General features: G+C 39.0%; 1 protein-coding gene across 4 annotated transcripts in view; it reads left to right on the top strand.

Annotated features, from left to right (window-relative positions):
- LOC131691722 (protein grainyhead) overlaps positions 1-21,107 on the top strand; it is a 774,648-nt gene that overhangs the window by 139,965 nt on the left and 613,576 nt on the right. For all 4 annotated transcript variants that reach the window (XM_058978335.1, XM_058978337.1, XM_058978338.1 and 1 more), the window contains exons 2-3: positions 925-1,810; positions 17,319-18,843. In XM_058978335.1, coding sequence (XP_058834318.1) covers positions 17,519-18,843 — 1,325 coding nt within the window. In that variant the 5' untranslated portion in view covers positions 925-1,810; positions 17,319-17,518. The remainder of the gene's footprint in view (positions 1-924; positions 1,811-17,318; positions 18,844-21,107) is intronic.

The raw sequence follows: 21,107 nt of genomic DNA, 5'->3' as shown, positions 1-21,107 counted from the left end.
GGCTTTGTCAGTCTTTTGATAAATAATGGAACGAATTGTAATATTTTAATAATAGACAAATATTAAAATTCGTTCCATTATTTATCAAAAGACTGACAAAGCCGTTAAAAGAAATCTTATATACACCGTAACAGTCGAAATCTTCATTTGCAATCTTTTGAATGATTTTATAATTATCTTAAGCACGGGCCCCCAAATTCGCGGGGCCATTTACCCAGTGTTCCCATGTGAAAAGTAGGTACTGAGGTCATGTTCACATTATCCTTCATGGGGAGTATTGTTCAGAGCCGGATCGGCTTTAGTCTAATACTGTTTGTAATAGAACTAGATAGCCGTTGATAATCCCAACCACCTATTGCCAAATTACCAACAACACGTGCCCAACGTGCCATTAGTATCACTCAAGTCTAATTTCTGATTCTAGTTCCTGGTGGTATTCTCATGCCAGCTTTTTATTTTTTTTTACGAAAATTACATTCTGTTACAATGTTTTAAGTCCATTTGATCAAGAACTCGTCTATATAGCTATATTTAGCATTTATTATTTAGAACAATCTCCTATATGAAAAAATGGCTCTTACCAGAATACATTCTTTATGGTTTTCAAAATCATATACCTATAATGACGGATGCCCGACCGAGCGGAACTCGAACCCAGCACGTGTGCTAGTGTTTAACACCAAGCTACCCCAATGCAGCAACCGAAGCCTATACAATTAGCATGAGTAATTTATTCACAACACCACAGACAACCTATCGCACACCGGCCAGGAATGTTCCGTAATAGCTTGTAAACTGTTTGCATGCGGAGACCGTATTTTTCGCAACCAGTGCAAAACTGAAATATACCTATACCTAATTTAATATTCATTAACAATCTATCTAACCTACCGGCATTTTTCTCTCTTCCTCTCGTCCCTCCAGGTAACCTCCCTTATGTTAGGCTAGCAAGCTTTGGCCCAGCGCTCGCAGGACACAAAGAGTTTGAGACCCACGCGAAGTTTCCGCCGCCCTCGTCGCGCACTGCTTCGTCGTCATCGCCGTCGTCGTTGGCATCGGTGAATAATAAAAAAGCACCGTTCGAAAGCAGGCAAATTAATATGCAAGCACGGGAACTAATAGCGATCCCTTCGGCCCCAAACAGCAGCAGCCGGTGCAGCTACCAGCAATAGCCACGCGGATACGCAAATGATGAATGAATGCTTACGAAAACAACAATAATTGCCAATGAGAGTACCAACCAACGTCGAGGCGCCGGGCAGCACAGCAGCAGGGTGAAACTTCCTCCCCACAAACTGCATGACCCGAATGGTAGGGCTTTCAACGACTACTGCAGTATAGGGACTGTTGTGTCAAAGTGATTGTGTACAGAGATTTTTTATGGAACCGCATGTTTTTATTAGTTTTTTTATTCCGAGTGCTAGTGTGTGAAATACTGAAAGTACATAATTGAGATTCTTGTGATTTTTTTTTTAAATATTTGTTGTATAGTTCGCAAAAAGTCCGTCCAGCTTAAGTGCCATAACAGAGTTAAGTGCCTTCGCCATAGTAGTAGCATATTTTCAATTATTAAGTGTACGCGCAAGCAAAGCAACCCTCGAAGTGAAACGTGAAAGCCATCGAAAAGCAAGCCGCAAAAGTAAAAAAAATATATAATATGTGTTGTGTTGAAGCAAGATGAAAAAATTGATAACAATTTAGCAGGCGTGCAAATTGAAAGTCCGCTCCGGCTGATGACAGTTTTATAAACACTTAAGTGAGCAAGTGCTTCGAAAAGTACCCGGTGGCCGCAGCAGCAGAAAAAAGCAAGGTAAGGAGCGGTTAACTAACTTTTAAAAGTATGATTTTTCTCAATGCACTAGTGGATCGATAAAGCGGTGGCCTGGGGTTGTATTCCGCATCTTGATTCGATCAACATTCTATCGAATCGATCTTACTTTGCACTATACTATGAATTTAGATCCGAGCTCGAAAATTAATTTTTATTCGAGTTCGATCGATGAAATACTAGATTATCGAGAAGTGTTGGTTTCACAATACTAAAACAATCGAACTTTTATACATAAATATGCATGATTTTTCGGAAAAAATCGTTCATGTTACGAAAGATGCTCGTAATCTTAGAAAGACTTACGCATATTTCAACAAACAATTCGTTTCATTCGATTAACGATAGCGATTCGTAATGAGTTACGAAAGTAGTTTCGCGTTTTTTACTTTGTAATACAAATAAAAGCGATTGCATAAAACTAAGAATGATTCCAAAATATGTACGAATAATTTACATATATTTTACGAAAGTTTTCGTTACGAAACCTGTTCGTAGAAGATTTACGAATATATTCTTACAGTTTATACTCTTATTTGACTGTGTGCCCTCGAACAGCAATCTAGTACCGCAATCTCACTATCTCTAACGCTTGATCGAATGCTATACGTAATTTAGTCGAAACGACTTCAAAAAGTTTCGAATCAAAACACTCGCATCGAGATGTGGAATGCAACCCTCTGCGATACGAGATCGAAAAAAATAGTTTTTTTTGTACTTCATTAGCCCCCTGGGAACTCGCTAATTTCCCGAGCTAATGCCACACTTATTTTCCAGCAAACTCCAAACCGATTTTTACAAACTTAATTTCAAATGAAAGATATAATACTTCCATTGACTGTTATTGAATTTCAACCAGTTCTGACTTTTGGTTCCGGAGTTACAGGTTGGTTATTGCATAGGAATTTCTCATATAAACCGGTACAATCGTGATACCTCATACACACCAAAAAATAATGAAATTTAAACGACATGTAAATCAATTCGAATGTAAACATACAAAGATTGATTCAAAAATTTGATTGAAAATTACGTTAAAATCAATTGGATCATCAAACAGCATACAATTTTACACTTTCATTCGTGTAATATTACATGTCATTCATTTCACAGCAGTATTCGAGTAATTATACATTGAAGTGCATTGGCTTTCCTTCTAAAGCAACTGTAATTTTCAATCCACGTGTAAAATTATAATTAAATTCATAGAAGAAAGCACGAGAAGTCATGTGTATTTGTGGTGGAACTTAATTTTACATTTATATTCATGCTCCAAATATGTGCATGGAAATAAACTTAAAATTACAAAATATTTTTTTCTGTGTAGGTTTAAAATCAATTGAAATGAACATCACATTGCTTAGATTCGCAGACCTAGATCACTAATGGCGAATCAATGATTATTGGAATATATTGTCCACTTTCGATAATTCCGGATGTCCCGGGCTCCGGGCATATTTCAGATCTAAAGACACTTCGGTGATGACTGAATCAATTTTCACTCAATTCTCAAATGGACGGTATAATATGAAGTTCGGTGTTGAACCATCCATCTACTCCTCCACCTTCTACCTCTAAACCCTCTCCCCCTTTTTTCCACTACCCCCCTTCACAGACCGACCTCCCTCCTGCATTCCCTTCATCCACCCCGTATATTAAAATAAGTTAGATGATTCCAGACGCATCCTCCCCTCCCACTAATTATAACCTTTCCCTTCTCCGCCATGAAGTTGAAGATAACATTGAACTCACGCTGGTTAAGCTATATAAAAATTATAATTTTGTTTGTTTCAAGTATGTCAGTGTCGACATGTTGCTTATCAGGTTCTTGACAGTCGTGCACTTATATATGCTTATCAATTGTGATAAGAATGTAATGGACATTTCCACAATGATATATTGAACGCAACCAGGCATTAAATTATAGTTTGGATGAATGAGAAAGGCACAATTGTACCGCTAGGTGGATTAAAACAGATTTTTTTGTTCAAACCAATTTATGTATCATTGATTCAATAAATACCGTACTGTCACTTACACAGCTGTTTTTGCAATTAAAAAACGAAGAAAATGATGTATTATACATTTCTTTTGTATGCATTTTACCTGCAAAAATTGCGATCAAACCCCGATCAGAAAGAAATAAGAAAATTATTACAGGCTGAGTTACTTTGTTATTATAACAAGTTGTGTTATAACTCTGGTCTCGTTAGTTGAAAAAAAAAATCAACGAATTTAGCGTTCAGGTCTAAAAATAGAAAAATATAGCATACATCAAGGCGTTTTTCGTTTGGAAGCAAAAAGCTTCATGTAGCAAAACCTTTTTATAGTTTTGTCAAATGATTGCATACAAGCTGGCTGATTGTTATTATGAATATATGAGACGCTAATTGTTATTTGTGGATATAGCGATTTGAACCTGGGTATTCTGAGTTATATGGGGATGTTTCCTGCATGAATCAACGACGTTGCTTTCGACCGATGTTTAATGTTGGCATAATATTCCACGCATCCGTCAAGGATAAAACGATTATAGATGCAGTCCAGAACGCACACATTGAACTTTGCTAAAGCCTAAGGACTGTTTGTTTTCCTTCTATAATACAAGGCTGTTTTCATACAGCTTTGCTCAATACAACCACTGAGAACTGACATACAAGTAAAGTTTTCAACTTATGTAAGAAATTAAACTGTCGCTTTGAAATGACAACAGCAAGTAGCAACTTGTCACAGGTCGGCGCATCGATCGGCTAGCAATCGCTATACGGAACTTGTATGCAAACTTGGATTCAATGGTGACTAACGCATGCGAGCCTGTATGCGATGGTGATTTTCAACGTATTTTCATTTGAATGTTTACACAGGTTTTTCGGGAATATTTGTTCTCGCTTATATGTCTGATCTCTGTGATACAACAGCTGCTTATATTACGATAGACTGAATAGCTTTATAATATCTTTTCAGATTAGGAAATTGGGGCTATTTTTAGATTCTGAATAGTGCACTTCGGTGCTTCTCTTGTACGTTAACATGTTTTACACGATTTTTCAAAATAATGTCGATGGGATATGATAACATTGAGCGAATAATTTACCTACATTATTTTACGGAGAATACGACAAATGTTACTTATGATTCCGAATAGGTTCAAAGAAACAAATACCAAAATTTTGAGGCTTGCATTTTGAGATTTCAAATAAAGTTGCTTTCGGGGTTTTTTCTATTGGCATTTTTAATATGGGGAAGATTAAGCAAACCAGTACAATTATCCCACACCTAAGAAATTCTCAGAAATGCTATGGTACTATAGAAGCACACGATCCCCCCCCCCCCAAAAACAGTCGAGCCCTTGCAGCCAGCGTTCAGCAGTCGTCGCGGTTCTGAATGTGTGGTTGGAGAAGGGGTTTTCCAAGCCACCTTTCTCGGCAAGTATTATACAAATTGTAACGATACAACGCACAGAGGAGTAACTAGAACAAATTCTTGGCCAACAACAAAAAAAAATTACGATTTTTTATTTAGTTATATTTTTTAGATACCTAAAAGCATAATGCATATTGTGGTAAAATAAAGAGTGTGCCAAAAATTGCTAAAGATTTTTTGTATGGATGCAAAATGGTGATGTTTTAACGGTTTTTAATCATTTTTACATTTCTTATAAAAGAAATGTATAGAATTCGCTCAAACTTTCAAGATTTTTTCCGAGGCCCGGAGGGCCGAGTCTTATATACCAATCGACTCAGCTCGACGATTTGGGACAATGTCTGTGTGTGTGTGTGTGTGTGTCTGTGTGTGTGTGTATGTAACGGACAAATTCTCATTCGTGTTTCTCAGCAATGGCTGAACCGATCTTATCCAAACCAATTTTAAATGAAAGAACTAAAAAACAGTATGAACGCTATTAATTTGTTTTTGATTCTGATGTTTAGTTTCCAAGATATGAATGTTTGAATGCGTAAAAATGGCGTTTTTTGCAGTTTTTTTCAATTATCTGCCGAAACTGACATGACAGAATTACAATTCATATGTTTTTAGACAGCTTTAACGAATACCTTTCGAACAAGCTATAGATTGTTGAAATCGGACTATTATCAAAAGAGATATTAAACATTAAATACGGACGAAAGATTTTTATCATTTCCCATTGCCAGAAATATGACCAAAAACATATAATCTATTATTAACGCCAAAACGGCTTATTTTAGGTCAATTGTATCTTCGGATAATTTAATGGAGGTAATATGCCCTTTCTTTTGGTATTGTGCTGTTGCTGATTAATCCCCCTATGAGTGAGATATTTTCACAAATTTTCTTGGAAGTGATTATATCTAAATGATGCCTTCAGCAAATTTGTAGCTCTTACTTTTGCGAATAACTTTACTGAAGACTTCAAATATCTATTTTGAATACTTTAAAAGTTCTGGGTTGTTGTTTGTTGCTTACTCTTTGTTGGCTATTTATTGTTCAATATAGTAATAATCCATTGAAATAAGCCAAACATTATTTCGATAAAACGAATTTTTTATTTCATTTTTCTATCTACAACCGCTAGAAATAATCACCGAACACTTCCAAGTTGTCTGGAAGGAACTTGATAACTTATCAGTGTAAAAATGTTCATTTGTGCGAACCTTCTGACTGCAATTTTTCTAACTTATAACCATCGGATCGATCTGAAACATATCGAAAAAAGAAAAGCGAAATAAATAACCCCAAGTAACAGCATAGCCAAGAGAAGGTTTTGGAGTTTAACACCATACAACCCCCCTCCCCCACCACACCCAAAAAAAAAATATTGGATTGAAGTTGAAAATTTATTGATGCAGACTGATTTAATTCAATAATACAATAACAATTATCTGATCCGTAGATTGATAACCTGTTGTTGTAAACATCATGAGGACTTTTGATAAATTGTCGGAATGGGGTCCTGATATGTAACTGATAACTGATTTATTGGTCTTGATTTCACAGTTGTCTAATAGCATCAATATCAAATTCCTGCCTGAAAACATTCCAATAGAAAATTCCAGAGTTCTGTAATCAATAATAATCCTCAGATTTCTTTTCAAATTGAGCTCGCTTTTGTAGAGATGTACTGTAATAAGGGTCTTTATTTAATAGAAAGCGAAGTTAAAATTGATTTAATGTCTATGAAACATAGAACTGCTCACCAAAACATTGCATAACTTTCAACATTTGCTAAAAATGTTCTTGCCTTTCTCATTCACTCTAAAATTCGTCAATCTAATCCCGACCCGGAGGGCCGAGTGTCATATGCCAATCGACTCAGTTCGTCGAGATCGGAAAATGTCTGTGTGTATGTATATGTCTGTATGCGTGTATGTGTATATGTGGAAAAAAAATTGACCTCTGTTTCTCAGAGATGGCTAGACCGATTTGCACAAAGTTAGTCTCAAATGAAAGGTACAACCTTCCCATCGGCTGCTATTAAATTTTCTATTGATTGGACTTCCGGTTCCGGAGTTACGAGTTGAAGAGTGCAATCACACAGCAAATTCCCATATAAACTGAAATGAAAATTTTTCAAAATCAAATTTGTATTTTGGATGCCAAATGACTTTAAAATGCATGAAACATTAAAATGCATGACAAAAATTGACTTTTTTGGACTTTGGATGATACCGGCCCGGAGAGAATATGCAGTGAGGGGTTGCTACTTAAAATTAAAACTAGTTTAAAATTTGTTAACAAGTTGAAAATTTTCGGCAGGACCCGGATCTCCCGGATCTTTCTCCATAATCCGCCGCTGGTTTCAAGCGATGTTTCAGTATCACATAGTATCTCAAGATCGTAGCTGTCGATCCGTTGTATGTATGTGCAAATCGTACTGAACATGTAATATTCATTTCCACCATTGTATTGAACATAACCAGCCATGGAATGGACAAATTAGACAAGCACAATTGCACCACTAGGTGGATTAAAACAGGTTTTTATTTTGGGAATGCGTCGAGTTGAGACGAAAACGTAATATGATTAATAACGAGGATAACACTTTCCGAATGTAGAGAGAAATTTATGAAAAATGACGATTTCCATTCGACTCTAGCAGGTCCTGATCGATTTTGATGGGCGTTTGATTTTTGTTGTATGACCAATTATATGTATAGGTCAAATGTTCAAAAACAGTAATTTAAGGTCAAGATAGCATCATTTTGAAACCGCCAATTTCGGAAGTTTAGTATCTTCAATGAGTTTTACAAACGTTAAACAGCGCATCATTTGATAAAATAATTTTGACGATATATCGTCCAAGAAGTATTTATGGTGAATTTTCTCAGGTTAATATTCATGACAAGTCTCAACAAATTCGCTAAAGACACGAACTCTGTTACTATTTTCTGAAAAATTAATTCTGCATAATTTTATAACTTCAAAAATTACGGTTTCGGAATTATGCCGTTTGGACAGTAAGATCGATTTTCACCAAACCCCCACCAAACCGAATTTCTGGCTACACCGCTGACTTCCAGTAAGTAAAAACAAAGTCGTTCTACACTCGTTCACAAGAAACGTCTTCGAATGCTGAATATCTATTATAATACATTAAAACCCCGATTTTATCAGCCAAATATGAACATCTGTTTGATGGGCTCTAGCAGACGAACAAGACTGAATTCGAGTAAATCCTTTCTTGAGCACGTTTTCCTTATCATGGAGATGGAAATATGTAAAGTAAAAAGTTCATCATAATCAGAAATAGTTATCAGACTACATCAAGGGACGAGAAGAATATTTTAACAGCTTCAGTTTATTATAAAGAAAAAAATTTCCCGATTTAGTCAATGTACCCATTTTGTCAGCCTAAAATACACCATGAGACTGATAAAAAAGGGTCTTTATTGCATGTATTATTCACTGTGTTTCACATTAATAGGTATATTTCACTTTTGGGGATTTTTTTATTGCATCGAACTACAACAATTTTTAGGTAGTTTTCAAGGGGTTCTTCCAAAATTTGGCGAACCTATTCCAATTCGTATACCAATTAATCGGTATACTTAAGGGTTTATATGTTGCAGATAGAGAAAATACTGAATTTTTTTTTCCTACACAATATTACGAAAGCAATTTTTCTTAATAAGTTTGTGAAAATTATAAACTATTTGAAATTTTTAAATAGTTTTATTTTTTATTTAACCGTGATTTTTTAATAAATAGTGACCATCGCTTCACAACGTAGTCTATTTCTCATGGCTTGCGGTGAGCACGATCTCTCGAATTGCTGAACTGAAAATTATGGAATAGAAATTAATTTTTAGTATTCTTTACAGATTTAACTAGCCGCGCAGATAGCTCTGAATTAGACCCGCTGGTGCCCTAAGACGATTTCGCTAGATTTTCAGAGCACTGTGCACCCAGTGTATTAACGCAAGTGACGGAAGGTTATCGAAAAGTTTCGCGAAAATGAAAATTTCAGTAATGTTGATGATTTTCCCAAACGGTTCGTTTTCGAGAGGTTTTTATTTGTTCTTTGGCATTAGGATTAGCGATAATAATTCAAATCAAGGATACTACTGGGAAGTCACCTTTAGAAAAAGTCGATGTCGAAGTAAAATTTGGAACTATGCACGCATGCACTTCAGAGATAGCGTGATATCAGGAGCTGCGATTTCATTAAATTTTCTTAGTTCTCAGTCGCGTTGGAAATTTGAGTAAAGTATAAACTTCAAATCGATTAAAAAAAATCGATTTTTTTGGCTCAGTACAATATATAAATTTAGTTTTCCCACCACAATTTAGATATTTAGATATTTTATGGGCCATTTTTTCGCTTTCCCATTGATTTGGTTTGAGATTTCTAGCACTGATGTTGTCCTATGCTGATTTGAGCGATTCTTTGAGTCCTGCCACTATCCCATGTAATATGTGTTATCAAAAACATCGCGAAGCATCACGTTCTAAATGTTCTCAAACGATATAATATCCGAAGAGAGTGATAAGAGTTATAAGAAATGTCTCATCACACTGTTAGGTGGATTAAAAGCGTTTTTTATTATATATCCAGCAAAATCGCTTTCAAATGATGATGACTGTATTACATAAGACAACATTATAGCAAACGTAATAGAACACAACTATTTGTATAATCTCCGCTTAAAAATAACCGAAAATAGTAGTGTTGCTGTTTATTAGACCAGCTTTAAAAAACACCTTTTTTAAACAAGTTATTCCAAATTTGAATGATAAAAAAGTTACACTATACAGCAACATCCGGCAAAGTTGCTGAAACAACATTACAAAACAAGGTTCCGGCTATTCAAAAAACATTCAATCTCTTCGGATCCACAAATTCAAAGCGATTTGAAAATATTGATATTTTTACTAATTTGAGGTACGCCAAAATGCTGTAGGGTCAAATACTATGTTTGGCAAAATGAATCTTTATGAATATGTGCACAGATAGCCCTTTTCTTCTTCCTTTTCCCCTGGCCAACTGTTCATGCAGCGGGAAAAACAAATGTATTCACAAAGATCACCTCGAAAATACTAGTATTCGGATGGATCTAGAAAATTGACCCCTACACTGGGAAGTGGATAGATGCCAAATAGTCCCAAAAACCAGTTATTTTCTATTTGTAGTTCATATTAAGGCATAATAACAGCAATAGCCGCGATAAATAGTTTTGGCCAGGATTCGACCCCAGTTACTCCGGTTGAACCGATTCATGCTTCTAGCTCACCATCTGACTAAGCTACTACCGTCCCGTTCCTGCTCTCCGCACCTTCGGACCTATTGTCAACCATTTCTCTCGCCGACGATGAGCGTCGTATTCTGAGACGCGATGCAGTTGATTCGAGATGCCTCGAATCCCCTATTGCAATCGGTCAAGCGATCGTGATCTTCTGGATCTTCGTAGACGCTCAAAACGGCAACATAGCTTCGCTCCCTCCTGAACCTGATCAGTCCTCTAACAACATCGAGACGTGGCCCGATAACCGAACTCTGTCTGGCCAGGTGTTTGGTTCAACATTCGATGTCTACCGCTGTGACCGCAACACTCTCAACAACCACAAGACATCAGGTGGTGGTGTGCTTATCACCGTTCGCCATGGTATGAAAGCCCACGTGATCAACGATAACCGGTGGTCGAGCTCCGAGCAAGTGTGGATATCAGTGAAACTTGCCGCAATCTGTTCCTGTGTGTCGTGTATTTTCCACCTGACAGAGCACGCGATTTCAGCCTGATCAATCATCTTTCCTCCGATTTTTCATTAATTCGATCGCCGCCCCGTCTTGTGTATTGTTTTGGCCGACTTCAGCTTACTTGACGTGATGCCAGGTAGGTGAAGGATGTCTATGATTGGATATCGAAAAATCTGCGTTTAGCAACAATGCCAACTGAATTCTGGACGACTACAGTAGCGCAAATCAATAATTTCATCAACGAGAATGGACATACATTGAACGTCTGCTTTGTAAGGGCCAGGGACTATACTCCGTGCTGTTTCACTGCTTCGACTCCTTTAGTCCAGCATGTGCGCGATCATTATCCACTACATCGTGTACTCGCTGGTAACCTAGAAGTGAACTTTGAAGGCGTCAAAAGCTCTATTGTCTATGATTTAAAAAACACTGACTACTACAGCACCGTTAGCACGCAGTATGATATAAACTGCTTCGACTCCTTTAGTCCAGCATGTGCGCGATCATTATCCACTACATCGTGTACTCGCTGGTAACCTAGAAGTGAACTTTGAAGGCGTCAAAAGCTCTATTGTCTATGATTTAAAAAACACTGACTACTACAGCACCGTTAGCACGCAGTATGATATAAACTGGGATGAAAACTTAACAATGACAGCAGCGTTTTCTAATATTCTTAACTACCTAATCGACCATCATGCGCCAAAACGAACAATTAGTTCAAATCAACAACTTCCGTGGCGATTTACGAAATGAGCTGCATTTGAAAGATTTTCGAAACATGCGATACTTGCATTAGGAAACTACTACTTCCATCTCAACCACGACTACAAACAGAAAAGCAGACGCGCCTTTTTTGACACCAGCGAAGCGTCGAGCGTACATCAGTGGGTTTCCTGAACCACTTCGGCGAGTCTTCGTGATATCACTTACTACTGAAACATTCTCTTCGTGCTAGAAAGCAGCGCACGTTTCCAGTTCATAAAAAGGAAACAAATCGAACATTGATAATTGTCGAGGAATCTCGTGTTTCAGTGCCGTATCAAAACTATACGATCTGGTTATTTTAGATCCTATTTTCTTTCACTACATTGAAGACGACCAACACGGTTTTATGCCCAAACGATCGCAAACGACCAACCTGCTCTCGTAATATATGTACTCGATGGATTCTCTGATGGATTGCAAACTGATGCTATTTACATGAATCTATCTGCAGCCTCCGCAAAATCAACCCTGATATCGAAATAGTGAAGTTTGGCAGCAAAGTATTCAAGGACAACTTCTGCGCTGGTTTCGCTCCTACCTCGATGGAAGGCAACTCCAAATCAGCATTAAGGACTGTCTATCTGCACCATTTTCGCTATATCTGGCATCCCACAAGGAAGCCATCTCAGTCAGTAATATTCCTCCTCTATTTTAATGACGTCAATATCAAATTACAAGAACCCCGCCTTTATATCACCGACGACAGGAAATTTTTGCGATAAATACGGGTAAAACCGACGCCGACTTTCTTCTGAATAAACTGGGCTTTAACACGTGATGTGATCTGTGCCCGAGAAAATGCTCAATCGTTACGTTCACGTGGAAACGCTACCCGACTCAGTTTAACTACCATTTATTCGACTCGTGCATTCCAATGCATTGTCAAGTCAAGGATCTCGGATTCATCATGGATTTACACTAACATTCAAACCACATATTTCATACATCATCGATAAGGCATGAAGACAGGTTGGGTTCATCTGCCGAATAGCAAAAAGTTTTAGAGACGTATACTGTTTCACATCACTATTGCACGCTGGTTTGCTCAATACTAGAAACTTGTTCTGTTGGTTGGAAAGCGTACTACCAGGACGTCATTGACAGAATCAAGGCTTGGACGCCAATTCAAACACTTCGCACTCCGATATCTTCCTTGGTAAAACAGATTTCAGTTTCCCAGCTACGAAAACCGCTGTCAGCTAATACAGTTCGACATTCTTGGCATCCAGAGACGCTGCTCTCGAGTCCTGTTCGTCTCGGACTTACTGTCTGCCAGGGTGGATTGCCCTATATACATCGGACGTCTGGAGCATCAAACCCGCGTTAGAGCTCCACGCAATAACTTTCTTTTGTGATTTCCGTTCAGGAGAATCACAATGGTATGAACGACAGTAACTGACACCAACTTGCTGCCAGTTAGACGATCTATCCAAACTAACACCAAATTGGCGCCAGTTAGACACTAAATCTAAACAGTTTACATAACCGAAAGCAACTGACTCGTACCGAGTGATGTATCGGTTAGCCAAGCACAGAAGCTCTGAATCGCTGACAAGCATAGGGGAACAAACTGTCTTTTGGCATGAGAGTTAAACGCCTACGAGTATGCAACCTTTATTTTTTCATAAAGGAAGTCACTTGATTTCCAAAGCGGTAAAACGAGAATAACGGTTCTTGGAATTTTAAAGCCTGTGCACATGTATCTTGAAGCTCAGTGAACATGACACTAAAAATTTGCCCGAAATTTAACCTCAATTCTTTCCACAGTGTCATCAATCGGCACAAATTCCCTTACCTGTATCTAGTTGCGTTGCTTACGCACGGTATACTTCGTAGATTGCATACTGATGACTCTCATTTCCACCCAGACTACTTGAGGAGCATTGTTTGGGAATAACAATTGATCCAATCCAAGCGAGAATTTCGCCTGAGAACAACTATTGCGGACCATGACCATTAGAGTGACAGAAAAAAATGACCCCCATCGGCCCACCCCTGAGTCGATTCCTATGGGGTTTTCGATTGATTGACACCGGTGTAGTGGAGTGCACTGAAACTGCACCGTTTTTGCACTTTCTAGCAGAAGTGCAGAAAACTGGGTATGTTCCATTGACACTTCTGCTAGAAAGGGCAAAACCAGTGCAATCCACTACACCAGTGCCAATCAATCGAAAATCCCACTAGTCCCACCAGGAGTGTCTGCTCCAAATTTGAGCCAGATCGAACAAGTCTAGCTACCGGACCAACGTGCTTGAAGTTTGTATGGGATTTTTCGACCATTTACATGGAGAAAACCCACTTGCGAACATTTTTACCACTAGGGAGCACTGTATACATCAGATTATCACCAAAAGTGAAACTTAAGAAGATAATTCTATTATCTACAACTTTGTTGAAGACTGCAAAGCGATCCGACTCGAACAAGAAAAGTTATTAAACTTATAACGAAGTGGTGTCTGAGTCAGTTTTGCATGGGGCCTAGCAGTGCATGGTAGTGTATTAGTACTAGGTTCTAACAAACTAAACATTTTTATGGAATAATGGTTAGATTTATCTCACTAGTGTGTTCGGAAGAATTGTAGTACATAATACGAGTTATGTTTTGGTTAGAAAACTTTAGTTCCAGCTGTGACCGCATAGATGGCGCCAACAATAACTTTTCAACGGAGAGAGATAGAAATTAGATGTCTTCTACAAAGTTGTAGAACAAGATTTTTCCAGTAATTTTGCCAAACATCTCGATATTCGAAAAGTTAGTGTTGGCGCCATCTATGCGGTCACAGGTGGAACTAAAATTTTCTAACCAAAACATAACTCGTGTTATGTACTGCAATTCTTCCGAACATACTATTCAGCTAAATCTAACCATTATTCCACAAAAATGTTTAGTTTGTTAGAACCTAGTACTGATATACTACCACGTACTGCTAGGCCCCATGCAAAACTGACTCAGACATCACTTCACTAAAAGTTTAATAACTTCTTTCAACAAAGCCGGATTGACTAGTAGTCTTCGACAAAGTTGTAGACAATTAAATTATCTTTCTTATTTTCACTTACAGTGATAATACGATGCATACAGTGCCACCTAGCGGTGAAAATGCGAGCTAGTGGGGTTTCTCCATGTAAATCGTCAAAAAATCCCATACAAACTTCAGGCACCTTGGTCCGGTAGCTAGACCTGTCCGATTTGCTTCAAATTTGGAGCAAGTACTCCTGATGGGACTAGGAATCGACTCAGCGGTGGGCCGAGTGAGTTTTCAAAAATTCATTATTTTTCTGGGCACTCTAATGACCATCTTTACCGTAACTTGGGATACGAGAAAGGAAGTGTTGATGTGGTACTTACTTAACGGAAGGCCCGCATCTCCCATAAGTACCACGGATTGGGTAGTGGGTGGGTTGTTAGGTTTCGCCTCAAGCAAACGATTATATGTTTGTGCATAAACAGATTGAATAGTTTATTGTAAACAGATTGAATAGTTTATTGACTTTATTGTGTTTATAGGATACATAAATATTCTAGATGTGAAGGCGTTTAAACCCTGGGTAACCGTTTATCGAGAGTTTGTTTCATCGAAATCAACTTGAACTCCGGACAGCCGGCTGTCGGAGTGTTGTCGAAAACATAAAATGGACCATAAACAATGAGTTTAAAAGTGGCATTGTGTACCATTCATAAATTATGTCACGCAAAGATTGCCCAATACAAACTTTCTCTCAAATGTCCTCGCTCTTTATCTCCTTGGTCAAATACGAACCAAATGATTTCGACTTTTCTTTTTTTTGTAGGAGCACAATACTTCCGCTGCACGAAAAATTATCAATGGTCTGTGTAATTTCCTATATACGTCGTACAACCGTGCGTAAAACAGCCGATTGCGTCAAAGCACATGACGTGCTCCCCATTTATGTCACCATTTGTCATAGCTCTTCCCCCTAATAGCGCGCAGAATTTTTAAATTGTCCTTTATAGGTATTATCACAATTATATTGAAATCGCGTACTTGAAATTTTCCACCTCGTTAGAGTAAAAGTTGGGATATTACAATGAAGACGCGAAACAGAAAAAAAATCGATGCTGCGTTCCTAAACGATATTAAGTGGACTAAAAGTAAACCACTAAATATGACAATAAACCATTTGTTCATCGTGCTGAAGTGATTGCCGCAAATTGCTAATTGGTTTTGAATTGTTCTTGCTAATTGTCAATTTTCAACCCTCATACATAATTCAAAGGTACCATTCGCTCAGACAAGACCATGCGTATTCCCCATGCGCATTAAAGACCCAGCGGATTCGTTTCCTTGTTGGTCAAATAAACACTAAACAAACAAATAAATTATAAGATTTCATGGACTTGTTGACTTTTCTCGGAGAAAATGAAAACTCCAAATTTTCCCATTACCACACGTAACGTTTCGGCTTACAGCTCTTCAGCCATCGTCGGACGCATAAACTTATATCACGCATCTCCATTCACTCTCGTTCACTCTCCACCGCCAGGCGGGCGATCACTCTTCGACTGTCTGCGTTCCTCGCTATTCCAACAGTGAAGAGCAGTAAGCCGAAACGTTACGTTTGGTAATGGGAAAATTTGGAGTTTTCATTTTCACCGAGAAAAGTCAACAAGTCCATGAAATAAACAAATAAATTAGTTTGCTCAGTCTAAAGAAATGTCAGCTCGATTGACATCCGCCGGTGGATATGTGTTCCCTTACAATGCCATCAAATCTACAAAGAACATTTAAAATTGCACGCGACGAAATATGTGCAATTGAATTGAAGACTGCTTAATTATTTGTATTAAAAAAAGATCGGAATAATTTAGTATCATAACCAAGGTGCTTCATTTTCAATGATAGCAGTGCTGATGAATCATTTTTTAAACAAGGTGATACGGGACGCGAACGAAAATAGCTGACCACCGCCAAATTACCTTATCTGTATCTAGTACGTCAAAAGTTTTTTTTTTCGCTATAGAACAAACATATCCCACCACTTTCCACATTCTGACTTGTTTCCCCTCCTCCATATGTCAAAAAATATCACATTTTATCATAGCATACCCCACACCCGTAACAACGAAACGTATGAACGCTCCTAGAAAAGAAAACAAAAAGAAAACGATCAAAAATGGTTCTTTAACAACCAATAATACTGTCAAAGTACTTTTCATTAAGAAATTCTTGCACTGGGCCCCACACTGTTTACGAAAAATCGAACGCTTTCATGTACCAACGCCTTTGTGTCAACCGTCAGCATCTTAAAAAGGCTAATAATCTCTCTTGACACTCTTGGTTTGATTGCCGTGTGTCCAACGCATCGATTTACTGCATAAATCATGACTTAAGTACTCTACAGCTGCCTTGCTTTAGCTCCTGGTAGCGGCCATTTGACTATAGGTGTGCAGACTCAGTGACACCGATTTATTTTTCTCTCTGATTTCTATTTTTGCACACTCGCTGAGAAATGTCAGCGATTAGGGGAGGTTCGGGTAATTACTCACAACCCTATCTAACACAGTCCTATTAATCTTTTCTTTCACAGGTCGAGCTATGTAAGCGGAGACGTGCAATCGGTAGTCTTAGCAAAGGAATCCGTCCAGTAATCAGAGATTAAGAGAATAGAGAATGTGATATCAGCCGACCTTCCAAGCAAATCTAATACTCAGCAGCGCTTCCAGAATACAGTATTAGCATTAGAAGATATTTAAGTGCAATTTCTCACAGAGATCAACCGAGTAAAAAATGTCTTCCTCACCCGACATGCAGCACCATCATGCGCAAAGCGAGATCAGATCAAATCCTCCCACGCCCCCACCGGAGCTGGCGACAATGACAAATGTCAGTGTACTGGATTTGCACAAAGACTACACGGGGGATGTGGGTCAGACAAAGGTTTATGACAAGGAAACCAATACGGTGTACCTGTACGCTAATCCAGGCCATAAGATCAACACTTCGGTAGCTGCCATACAATCTCCCCAACATTTGTCCACAGTCGTCCAGGCAGGACATCACCATCAGTTATCGTCACCCGACCATGAAGTAGAGCAAAATTTACTCCATTCAAGATTAATACAAGAACAACAACACCAACAACAACAACAGCAACACACACATCACCATCACCACCATCAACCACACGAAGAGGATCAGCATATACAGCGGCTCTCGCCAGGGGATCAGGTAATTGACGGAAGATTAATACCGTCAGGCTTGAACGGAGATATTCAGCAACAACATCATCACCAGCAACAGCAACAGCAGCAGCAACAACAACAACAACAACAACATCAGTCACTGGCCCGTCTCTCGCCGGACGATCAATCAGTGCGTATGCTGGACAACGCACACATTCAACGTCTCCTTGGCAACCAGCAGATCATTAGTCGAGAGATCATCAACGGGGAGCATCACATCATCACGCGCAACGAGAATGGTGAAACGATTCTGACCCGAATCGTGAATGCCCCGGCCACCACACCAACGAACGATCAATTAATCAACAAACTTTCAACCGACCCCAACGGTATCTACAGTGGTCACCATCACGCTACTGCCGGAGGCCCTTCGACCCCAACTGCCGACCAGCTGCCAACGACTGTCCTTCAGTACGAGAAAGAAACCGAGGACAAACAGCAGCAGCACCAACAACAGCAAATCTATGCCAACCCAGCAAATGACTCCTCCCCGGATCAGGCAGTGGCCATCAATCATCCCAAACAGATCGTTTACACGGTGGGCGGTGAGCCGAAAAACGTCATCTATGGTGACCCGAAAGCCGCGATACCGCATTTTGAGCCCATGCATCAGGATCCTACAGGACAGCAGGATCCCAAGGCTCAAATCGATTACGTGTACAATGATGGCAACAAAACAGTCATCTATACCGATCAGAAGGGGCTGGAGAGTTTGTATGCTAACAACGAGCTGGGTCTAATGGACGGAACGCAGATCGTGGTCCAGGGCAATCTTCAGTACACCCAGCAGCAGGGACCGGACGGAACGACGGTGTATGTGGTCGCTTCCGATATGAACCCGGACGACATCAGTGCGCAGATTCAGCAAAGGTGAGTGAGCTTTTAATTGTTTTTTTCCCTCTTCTACACGAGCAATTTACACTGAAATCGAACAATTCAAGGAAGGCCACAAAAACCACAGATCGTCATTATCTCGCGTGTGCTTTTTTCAACATCCTGGAAAAATTGTCCTCCGAGACGTGCCAGGAATTTTGCGATCTTTGTTTCTCGAAATTAAAACTTATTTTATGCAATGAATAATTTTTTTTCCGCGGTAGGAGAAAAAAACGCTCAATGCCATCCTTGTTCCATGTTAGCGAGGATCTTCCCGATCGCACATCTGCTGTATGGTAGCAATCCCCCATCGGGCAATCTCCAAGCTGAGAATCGAAAATGACGAAGAGAACGCGCACATAAATTAAACATCTCGTATGCGTGCGTGTGTCATTCTGCGCTCATTGGCGACCGCTGGACCGAGCGGGGATCGAGAATCTTGCGTGTAATGGATTCGATCTTGGGTCTGGCCGTGTAAAGTAAGATTGAATTTCTCTCCGATCGCCAGTGCCTACATACATATATGCGGTCAATTGACTGCGTACAATGTGCCGTGTGACTGTCTGAAATTAAATTACCATCGAATTAGTATGCGCAGGACAGTGGTTATTATGCGAACGTTAACGACGGAACAGCGCATGAATGTTTAATGACAACCGCGGAGCAGAGTAATGGATGAATTGATGACGAAAAAGAAAAAAAATTAAGCCCATTTTTGGAGTCTTACAGTGTGCAGTAGGTACTCGAACTACACTGGTCTGGCTAGGTGCACCGCCGTGTTGCGACATTGTTGGCACAGATTACCTTTTGTAGGGCTGAACGTCGGCATCGTGCGATGATTCGGTGTTGATCAATACCTAACAATGAGTTTAGTATGGTATGAATGGAACATATATTGTTGACAAAGTGCTACATATATTTGTCGATTTAACTAACCTGTCTTTCAAAGTACCTTCGATTAAGGATGTTTCGATTTAGAGTACATCTTGCATGAGTATTTTTTTTCCTTTCTTATAGTAATGCTTTGAATCGTTTTAATGTTTAATTGTTTATTCACGATGGGGAACACTTATCCAACTTTGTTATTGTATCTTTATCATTGGCGGCTCCAGGGAGGGGCACGGCGGGGCAAGTGCATCTCTCATTCAACCAGAAGCTGCTTAGTAAAAAGGTGTTTGTATTTTCCACCTTCAATATGCTACTATTTTAAGAGTGATGAACACTATGCTGATTTTGATCATACAAGACGATTCTTAGTAGTAAATAGTAATGTATTCTGTGATATTTCGTGTGCCTAAAGTACTGGTTCGCAGTGAACTGATGTAGCTTGTTCTAAGCACTAATAAAAACTCACGATTTGAGGTTTTTATTTTGATAATAATAAAGACTTATAACTTCGTGCGTTAAAAAAAAATAAATGATTGGTTGAGCGTATCGCTTTATTGTCTCTCAAACATCTTTGAGAGCCTGAGTAACAGTTCTTTTCAATCTCAAATGAAATTGATCCCACCTCTCTTTGTTGCCGTCCTTGTACACAGGATTCTTAATCCTCACGAACAGACGAATGAGTACGACAATACTTAACATCAACCGCCACGGTGTAGATTGATCCAGAAGAAATATGAGACAGCTTTCTTCGCCTTCTCACGATGTACAATAATCAAAACGTATTGAACTGTTCTCAATTCTGGTACTTTACTCACATGCTATCCCTATCTATCCGAGTTATAGCAGACTGGACTACAAAATTTGAGGATTGGGTTATTCCTTTTATTTAGTTTTTTTATTTCGTTTATTTGACACGGTTCATAGCGATAGCTTAACGGAACCGTAGATCTTTCATGTGTTTACAATATGTAAAAAATAAAAACAAATATTATTGATTGTCCGGTGGATCTCGTGGGCGAAACTTTTTATTCCTGTCCTCCACATCAAGGTCATCATCGTTAAAAGTGCGGCCAGATGTTCTTTCCTGCTTCTTGCACTTACGGGTGACCAATGTAAATCCGTCGTCATTGTTATTATCTTCTTCACCGATGTTGCTTACAGTGCTTTTTGGGGTGCTGGATGCTGCTTTGGCAGTTGTCAACATGGGCTGAACAGCTGCCACAAATTTGGCAACCGTTTGTGGTTCAGGTATTGGTATTGAAAACTCTTTTTTGGGTTGGTTTGCCGTGGATTCGTTGGCAATCGGTAGAGATGCATTTTCCTCTGTATCTTCCGCGCAAGGTTGTCCGTGGTGCGCTGTTTGATTACAATAC

This window comes from Topomyia yanbarensis, chromosome 3 (genome assembly GCF_030247195.1).
Source record: "Topomyia yanbarensis strain Yona2022 chromosome 3, ASM3024719v1, whole genome shotgun sequence".
NCBI classification, from domain to species: domain Eukaryota; kingdom Metazoa; phylum Arthropoda; class Insecta; order Diptera; family Culicidae; genus Topomyia; species Topomyia yanbarensis.
The sequence above is the reverse complement of the archived record's forward strand: the minus strand, read 5'-3'. Positions and strand labels throughout refer to the sequence as shown.